General features: G+C 37.2%; 3 protein-coding genes across 3 annotated transcripts; 1 reads left to right on the top strand and 2 right to left on the bottom strand.

Annotated features, from left to right (window-relative positions):
- Positions 1-1,939: 1,939 nt before the first annotated feature.
- On the top strand, positions 1,940-2,507 carry LOC113290938 (probable galacturonosyltransferase 12). Its single transcript, XM_026540521.1, has 2 exons — positions 1,940-2,125; positions 2,226-2,507. Exons 1-2 carry the CDS (start codon positions 1,940-1,942, stop codon positions 2,505-2,507), a joined length of 468 nt encoding a protein of 155 aa, XP_026396306.1.
- Positions 2,508-3,935: 1,428 nt separating this feature from the next.
- LOC113290940 lies at positions 3,936-5,288 on the bottom strand. The gene is made up of 3 exons (XM_026540522.1): positions 4,801-5,288; positions 4,609-4,699; positions 3,936-4,232 (listed from the first exon to the last, which is right to left on the bottom strand). The coding sequence occupies exons 1-3, from the start codon at positions 5,286-5,288 to the stop codon at positions 3,936-3,938; spliced, it is 876 nt and encodes a 291-aa protein (XP_026396307.1).
- Positions 5,289-5,654: 366 nt separating this feature from the next.
- On the bottom strand, positions 5,655-6,672 carry LOC113290941. The gene is made up of 3 exons (XM_026540523.1): positions 5,981-6,672; positions 5,723-5,900; positions 5,655-5,663 (listed from the first exon to the last, which is right to left on the bottom strand). Exons 1-3 carry the CDS (start codon positions 6,670-6,672, stop codon positions 5,655-5,657), a joined length of 879 nt encoding a protein of 292 aa, XP_026396308.1.
- Between the last annotated feature and the right edge of the window lie 2,151 nt (positions 6,673-8,823).

The raw sequence follows: 8,823 nt of genomic DNA on the forward strand, positions 1-8,823 counted from the left end.
CAAGAATGGAATTGAAATCCCCCAACAAAATCCAAGGTTTATAATTTGAAGCAGCAAACACTCTAAGATCATTCCACGGATGCCTTCTTTGAGTATTATCATTGCTCCCATAGACAAAAGCAGCCACAAAATTTTTATTTTGAAAAGTAGTAACATCTAAGAAAATAGATTGGGAAGAAGAATGAATAACCACAGCAAACATAATCTCTGGATCCCATCCCACCCAAATCCTACCAGAATTATCTAAGGGATAATTATCAACAAAATTCCAAGATTGGCTTATTCTACTCCTTATTCTATCTTTATTAAACTCCTGCACATGAGTTCAACTACACCATCATAGCTAATTTATTTGAAACAATAAAATTCTTAACTTCTACTTGTTTTAAAGGGTCATTCAAACCCCTTAAATTCCAGCATCCTACTTTGAGCATATTAACCATGGGGTTGGGGAGGGTTGAGTTTTTTTGCCTTAGGAGGCTTCCTTTCTGCAATCTTCACATTCAAAGTACTCTTTCCTTGGACAGAGGACTTAGGTAAGAAATGTGCTCTAGCACCAGACAAATCCAAATCTTTCTGCCCTTCATCCAATTTTTCTACTTGAGTCTGAACAAAACTAGCATTTTCCCCTGCACTATTAGAAGAACCTTCACAACTATTAGGAACAGCACAAGAAGGGAACACAATTTCCTTTTCTACCACTCCTACAATATGACCTTCATTACTCATCACCACATCCATACCTTCACCCACATCCTGAGCAGTAAGTTGTTGAAATTTATTATTCATAATGATGGGGATCTCCACCATAGGTACAGTACCACTACTAGAAGCAACATTACCAAGATCAACAACCGTATTATTGTTCTTACCTCTACTCCTCTTCTGAGGTTTAACTACCCAACCCTCATTAGTTGCAGGTTACTTAACTTCTCAGCACTTACCAAAGCAGCATCCTGAGCAGCAGCCACAACATCAGAAGCAGCAGCAACTACACACTTGTCTCTTGTATGCCCAAATACAGCACAATGGGAACATTTTTGAGGCTTCCAGTTGTACTCTACTGGAACCTTAATTCTAACATTTCCCACCATAGCATCAATTTGACTAGGCAAATCAGAATCAACATTCACCTCCACACAAACTCTAGCATAAGTCATTCTAGACGTGGTAGCAGTTTGCTTATGTAACATTAAAGGAACACCAATAAAACTAGCAAGCTTACCTAATCCTTTAGGATTCCATAGGTGGATAGGAACATCCTTCAAATTAACCCAAATTGGAATTGTCTTGAGAGTAGCTAGCTCCTGCTAAATCAACAGAGACCAAGGTCTTACCACAAATGGCTGGATGGAAATGAAAAAACACTCACGCTCCAATGCAGCAATTCTATCTTCAGCTGAGGCAAATTCAAAAACAAAGACAGAATCCCCATGGAGAGTCATTTTCATCTCCCCTTTCAAATTCCAAGGTCTTTGAACAACATTCTTAACCTGAAGAAACGGTAGCCTCTTCCCAACAAAACATCCAACAACCAAATCCTAACATCGATGAGCATCTGCTGCTACTTCTGCTTCTGAGAACACAATAAGCTTCACCCCCTCAACCAAACCAGGTGGATCATACACTAGGGGTTCATGAACAGATTCACCTTTAGAGATACCCAACATATCAGTCCATCGTAAGTTACCAGAAACCCTAGTTTCAGAACTAGGAAAACCCGGAACGCTACCAGCCATTAAATAGTAAACAAAAAGCAGAAAAATGAGAGAAAACAAGGAATTAAACAACACCAATCATCAATCCAGCCAAGAAGAAGAAAATATCGAAATCTCTCAAGAAGATTCAGATCGAAAATTGAAGCCTTGGCTAGAGTCAATGTCGCAATAAAAATCGCCTCCTATACCCTTGACTTTCTCTCTCCTCTTTCTATTTGAGAATGGCGAAGTTGCCCCACGAACAAGAGGCAAAGTTATTCAAGAGCTACTTGAACTTCTCGCATCCGATAATAAAACAAAACTTCGACCCAAATGAATGCGCTTGGGCTTATGGGATGAACATTTTTGACTTGGAAGCATGGAGGAAAACTAACATTAGCCAAACCTACCATTACTGGCTTCAACATGTAACTCCAAATTTTAATTCCATCATTATAGTTTTGATGCCTTAGTTAGCCGCACTTATATTAAATCTCATAATTCTTTATATGTTTACATAACCTGAAGTCCGACTTGAGTCTATGGCAGTTAGGGATATTGCCCCCTGGTCTTATAGCTTTTCATGGTCATGTTTATACCATTGGTCCTTTCTGGCACATGTTAGGACTTGGATATCAAGAAAACACAAATACAGCTGAAGCCGAAAAGGCTGGTGTAATCCACTTTAATGGTCGAGCAAAGCCTTGGCTCGGTATAGATTTTCCGCAACTTCAAGTACTATGGGCCAAGTATGTTGATTTTTCTGACAAGTTTATTAAGAGTTGCCACATTAGAGCCTCTTTGTTTTAAACTTAGTGAAGAAAGAAAGTTCGGATGATATGTGCATATTATAGTGAACAAATTTCAAGAATTCGAGAAGACTTGGAAAGACTTGGTGGTTGATTAGCTTTTGAGAGGCTTGAAAATTGAAAGAACAGAGCACTGACTCTGGTTTCAACTTCTCTAGATGGAACTGCTATTCTTGTTACTTTTCTTTCATTCGTTTTCCCTTTTACCTCACTGAAGTTGGGAACTCTTTTTGAATTTTTTTCTTTTGAGCCAGTCCCTTGTAAAACTTAAAGAGCAGAGTTTAATGAAAATTTTATAGTACTAGGGGGCCATCTAATAGTATCGGCCTCTAGAGGTCCCTTTAATGCCGGACATTTTCAAATGTTTTAGAAAAGAGGAGGGATCCAGTCAAACTTTATTATCACGTTATCTCAAAAGTGGGACATAACTTTTGTGAATAAAAACCAAATCTTAACGGGTTTGAAACTAATATTTTGGGAATATGTTACTATTATATAACTATATGTTCCTAGCGAAAATGAGTGTATTCCGTTACGTATAACACCATCATCTACTACTTTGAAAATGAGCCGTCGAAAATCAACGGATTCCTGACCGTTGAAATAACCGGTAGATCATGAGGTTTTATATTTCGAAATGTGCTCATTTTTGGCAGATCATGAGGTTTTATATCTTCAAAATATTAGCTTCAAACACATTACATTTTAGTTTTATTCGCAAAGACGACGTCCAGCCAACGTGTAAGACAATATGATATTAATAGTATGAAGGGATCCTTCCTCGATAGGAAACATGGAAACTATGTGAAGCCCATGTTATTATATGTTTAACATTTAGAAACCCCGCAAAATGAATCCTTAATTAAGAGGCACGTTTTTGTAAGATTCTGTTACTAATAGGCCCAAAATTTTCTGGACTTAGGTTTTGAATTTTGGGTCATTTACACATATGTCCCAGTTTCTTAAGTTGTTTACGAAATAATCCCGTTTTTTTCAAAACTTACAAATTAATCCCGTTACAAAGATTTCCATCCAGTTACAAGTTAATTGGTGTTAACTGACATGTGGAAGATTTAGGATGACCTGAGATGCCCAATATACCCTTCAGTTAAACTTGTTTCCTCGTTTCTTCAGGAGGATCTCATCGACAAACTTTGTCTTCTTCACCTGTTAGAAGCCAGATAGAAAAACCATAAAATCGTAAAAATAGAGCAAGGCAAGCTAACGACACTAACACTACCATTTATTGATAACATTGAATCAAAGATCCAATACTCAAAACATCCAAAAAAAATATCTCTGGGAGATAGCTAATATCCTAACAAAGTAAAAGCTAATCTAAAACATAACCAAATAAACAGAGCAAATGCATGAAGTTTTATAGGTCTCACTTGAAAGCAAACAAAAGACATCCTAACCAAAACTAGTTTCAAGTAAATCTTCTTGGCTTCTTCGTTGCAGGCATAGAACCACCAGCACTTCCAGCTTGTGATGATGACTGGGATTGAAATGCCAGTCCGCCTTCTTCAGATGTAGACCTATTTCTCTTTGTATTAGAGCCAATTGCACCACCAGGACAAGTTGTCTTGTTGTGACCAGGCAGCTTGCATTTGCTGCAACACCTGACTTTCTTCTCGGATAGGGTCTCATTATAGGCCTTCCTTTTGTTCTTCCTAGGCCGGCCTGGTTTCCTAATGAGCAATGGAGGAACAATAGTTGTTCTTGGCTGTATAAGAGAAGAACAAAGGAAGTTAATATTGCATAATACTAAAAATGATTACTTAGCTGCCGCAAAAATTAAACATCCTAAATATCTACACTATATATGTTACTGCAGGGTCTGGAATCCGACATCCAAACACTAAAATCCATTAAGTAGCTAGGTACAGGGTTCATACAAGAATTGAGAAGAATTGAGTTCAGATATTTCACAGAGTACTTTGAATTCATGTATCACAATTGTACTTTTAAGTAGATACACACATATATTTAAGGTAAACCTAATAATGTAATGTAAAAGGTTGTCTAAGTTCATAGTGCAAACATAAATCAGATCCAATTAAGGACAATTAAACATGAATAGTTGATAGTTAGGAAAAAACCTCATCCCAGTCCTCAGGCCCTTCCAATGGCACCATATCAGGGGAATAGGTGGTCCTGTAGTTATCCACTGAGTAATATCTGGCACAATACCTATAAAAATGCACACAAGAAAAACAAACAGGTTTAACATTTCATATATTGGTAATAAAGAAAGAATCATAGATAAAACTACATGTGTTATGCACACTTACTCAACCCAATTGGGCCTGATTTGCTGCAGAGCACAGACTGCGTGTTGACAGGGGAAACCCCTCAGCTGCCATTGCATGCAGCTGCAAGTATGTTTCTCAAGGTCAACAGTGAATATTGTATTATGTATGCTTGTGACTTCATAAAGCTTGCCAGCAACCGCTCCTTCTACCTTATATTCCCCCGTTTTCTTAAACATCTTCTTCAATAATTTTTTGGCAGTAGGAACCAAATCCCCAGAATCCCATCCAACACAAGCATTTCTTCTCTTGTAAAACAGCCCCATCACCAGCTGTCCATACATCAAAACTAGCTTGCAGACAGGTTTCTCCCTAATGTTGGTTATCATGTTATTGAAACTTTCAGAAAAGTTGTTACTCAAGTGTTCACAAGCGCTCTTGTGGTCAAAAAAGGCCCTGCACCAGCTTTTAGGATCCTCGCCCATCAAATACTGACAAGCACTAACACTCTCTGACATCATACTATCCATGTGTTCCTACAGTTGAAACATATTTAGTGTTACAAGAATTTTACTTTCTAAGAATAAAAAATGTCACTCATTTCATTTACGGACTAAAACAAACCTGAAAGTGTTTAGGCTTATAAGCTCTAGCAGCATTCCAGAATAGTGTGTGTAGTTTAGATCCCTTGTAGTGCATTTTGAAGTTTGCATACATGTGCCTGCCATGAATATAGAACATACTTTATGTATTTTGTAACAATAAAATGATCAGGTTGGAGGTTAGTTTGTAACCTGAAGCAGAACCTATGTGGTGAAGTAGGGAACAACTTTTGGACAGCGTCTCTCAAACCCTTCTGTCTATCAGATATGAAGTTGATTGGCTCAACGGGATGATCAACCAATCTATGCTTGAGATTATTCAAGAACAAGAACCAGTTCTCCGCACACTCGTTTCTACAAACCATGATACCCAAAGGAACCAATCCATTCTGCCCATCAAGAGCAGTGGCAGATAGTAGACAACCACCATACTTTCCCTTCAGGTGACAACCATCCAGCCCAACCACATTTCTACAACCATTTATAAAACCCCTCATTGGGGCATCAAAAGATATGGTCACAGATTCAAAGCGATTGTCTCTGCACGAAGAAACAAGGAAAGTTTTAAAACTAGAACTCAAACTAATCAATTTTACGAACAATTAAAGAAATAATATTACCTTCCGTAAGTGAAAGTAGCAATTGATCCGAGATTAGTCCTTTTGATCATTTCACACAGACTTGGTATGAGTCTAAAACTCTCATCAAAGCTTCCGTTTATCCTCTCCAACACATTGTTTCTAGCCTTCCATGCAACGTGATACGGGATCAAGGTGTTGTGGCTTGTCCAAAACTCGGCAGCAATCTCAGAAGGTTTAGGTACATTCTTTCCATGTGACTCCCTTAGCTTGTTGATCACATGTTGAGCTACAAATTCTGGATTTGCACATGAATTCCTCCCATAAGGATCCCCAATACAAGTGTGGTGCAAGTGGAAATCTCTTATGCTCCAAGTCGCCTCACCAGGGATCCTCCTTGCAGATATATACCACGGACATAGAATGGGCTCTCCAAAGCCTTTACACACAGCCTTGATTCTAATATTATCACTCTTACTAAACCTGCATTCTGTCCTAGTAGATACACAGTATTTTCTGAGATGTTTCTTAAAAGCGGTCTTGTCTGGAAATTCCATCCCCTCATCAATTCTGTCATCGACTACAACTTGTATTTCATTTTCTGGTTCAGGGAATAACTCATTATCCACTGAATCAGCAGCAACAAGGAAATCTTCAAAATCACTGTCATCAAACCAATGTTTCCCATTATCAACCACTCTAACTTCATGATTAGGTAATGGCCTACCAACCATTTCAGGACCATAATCATCTTCTGATCCATTAGCAATTTCCTTCCCTGTACCCTTTTCAATCTCAAAATCAATCAGTGGTTCCTTAACTTCTTTGACAACTGCAAGTCATGACAATCAACAAGTAAAAAGTAATTAACACATCGGGTATCATTATATCATTATAAAAACCAATTTTAAAAGAGAAACCAACACTACCTTCAACTTCATCATCCGTCTCCAACAACTGGTCATAATGATCATCTACATGTTCAGAGGCTATACAAATACACATTAATATCAAATTGTAAACATAACATAATCGATGAATTCTAAAATTTTAAAATATGAACATTACCTTCATCGTCTTCCTCACTATCCTTACCAACACTGCTTTTCATACTAAAATTGTGTAAAAACTCCTTCCAATCTGCATCATCTTCACCCTCACTGTATATGAGTGGTTGGCTCCATGGTTGGTCTTCCGGGTGACAATCATCTGCATTAAGATTCTGAAGGTGCAACACTGATTCCTTAGTCGCATTGACAGCTTCTTCAACAAGATCTACTTTATCCGCGGCTGATTTCCAGAATTCAGTACCTTGTGAATCATCATCTAGATTCACAATGCCCTGACTACTAGCCTGTGTCGGCTCCTCAACATGGTTCTCAAAATCCAGAACCATCTTTGCTAAATTAACACCAACTGTGTTTTTAGCTTTTTCAATCAGCCTCGGGCTTTTCCTGTGAGATAAAGTTACCCTTGGCCCTTTCTGAGGTGTTGAATCCCTGTTACATAACAAAAGAGCATTATCACTAAAAGATATTCATCATATGCTAAAAAAAAAATATCACCAACATACATCATATTATCACACTAGCAGACAAACAATCAAACTGTAAGCAATAGACCAATAACAGGGCCAGTGAAAAGAATATATTGTATCATGGAAGTAATCTCTCTTTTGATTATGCTTAGACAAAAGACTGATTAAAAATGTAGGAAGATGAAACAGAGGGAGACATTAAGCATAGGCACATACACCAATAGGAAAGAAACTAAACTGTGGCAAGAGGAAAACTAAATAGCAGCTCACAGTGTGCTAGATTTTAACTGCCTAGCCATCTAACAAATTAAACAAAAATATATGCACCAAAGCAATTATTAGCTAAGAAAGATACTTTTTATCTGAAGCATTAAACAGTAACACAGCAAAGTGATCAAGATGAAAGTACGAAACAAAATAAAACTACAAGCCAACACACCACAGAAATCTTTGTTCAAATGTGAACATGCCGGTCATTGATATGAAGTGCTACACACATTACCAGCAAACTCGGATACAGGTGCAAACTCGCATTACCACTATCAGATATTCATCATATGCTAAAAAAAACGAATTTTAGAACAGAATATGATCACTTTGACAAGAGGTTCTAAGAATTAGGTAAAGCATGGTTTAACACGACAAAATATCATTAAAAATCATGCAAAATGGTAATAGAATCATGAGGGGTAGGCATATCTCTCTAGAAATTAACGTCAATACATTGAAATTAATCAGTTTACTAACTAAATAAAAGCATATCATCTTGAATAACAGAACATGACAGAAGAGACATCTAACCTGTTATTTGCTTGGGCCTGTTTCCAACTATTTGTAACTATATGCCCAGAATCAGGTTCCATGTGACTGCAAGAGAATTTTCATAATAATTTATTAAGTTATAACAAATATGTACAATAAAATTCATAAACAAAAATGCTAAAATAACTAAACAAAATAGATACACAAGTGCCTGAACGTAAAACTTCAGCAGAAAATGCGTATAGCATATATGATCAGTCAACTTTCTCAATCTCGTAAGTATCAGTCAATACTAGTTTAAGAGACCCTGGCTAGACCACTGCAATTTTTTTGGTGAAAGTGCTTGTAAAACACTTGAATAAAAACCAATCTCGTAATTCTTAAACATGATGCAACATACCAATACCAAAATAAACATCTACATATTATCAAAAACCAAGTATAATGGTCTAAGTAATGAGATGTAATCTCAGAAACACCCATAAATCTAGAGACAAAAGGATAACAAAAAGAAGATTCAATTTCAGGAACTCATTAATGAGATGTAATCTCAGAAACCCCTTCTACTACAACCACACAAATATAA

The sequence above is a fragment of the Papaver somniferum genome, chromosome 6 (assembly GCF_003573695.1).
Source record: "Papaver somniferum cultivar HN1 chromosome 6, ASM357369v1, whole genome shotgun sequence".
Taxonomy (NCBI): Eukaryota; Viridiplantae; Streptophyta; class Magnoliopsida; order Ranunculales; family Papaveraceae; genus Papaver; species Papaver somniferum.

Bases quoted from the DNA above. Each gene is read 5' to 3' on its own strand.
- LOC113290938 (XM_026540521.1), top strand. From the start codon at position 1,940: ATGGCGAAGTTGCCCCACGAACAAGAGGCAAAGTTATTCAAGAGCTAC. The intron at 2,126-2,225 runs GTAACTCCAAAT...CATAACCTGAAG, and splicing joins ACCATTACTGGCTTCAACAT to TCCGACTTGAGTCTATGGCA.
- LOC113290940 (XM_026540522.1), bottom strand. From the start codon at position 5,288: ATGGATAGTATGATGTCAGAGAGTGTTAGTGCTTGTCAGTATTTGATG. The intron at 4,700-4,800 runs GTAAGTGTGCAT...GCATTTTTATAG, and splicing joins ATCAGGCCCAATTGGGTTGA to GTATTGTGCCAGATATTACT. The intron at 4,233-4,608 runs GTTTTTTCCTAA...TCTCTTATACAG, and splicing joins GGCCTGAGGACTGGGATGAG to CCAAGAACAACTATTGTTCC.
- LOC113290941 (XM_026540523.1), bottom strand. From the start codon at position 6,672: ATGGTTGGTAGGCCATTACCTAATCATGAAGTTAGAGTGGTTGATAAT. The intron at 5,901-5,980 runs GTAATATTATTT...TTCTTCGTGCAG, and splicing joins GCTACTTTCACTTACGGAAG to AGACAATCGCTTTGAATCTG.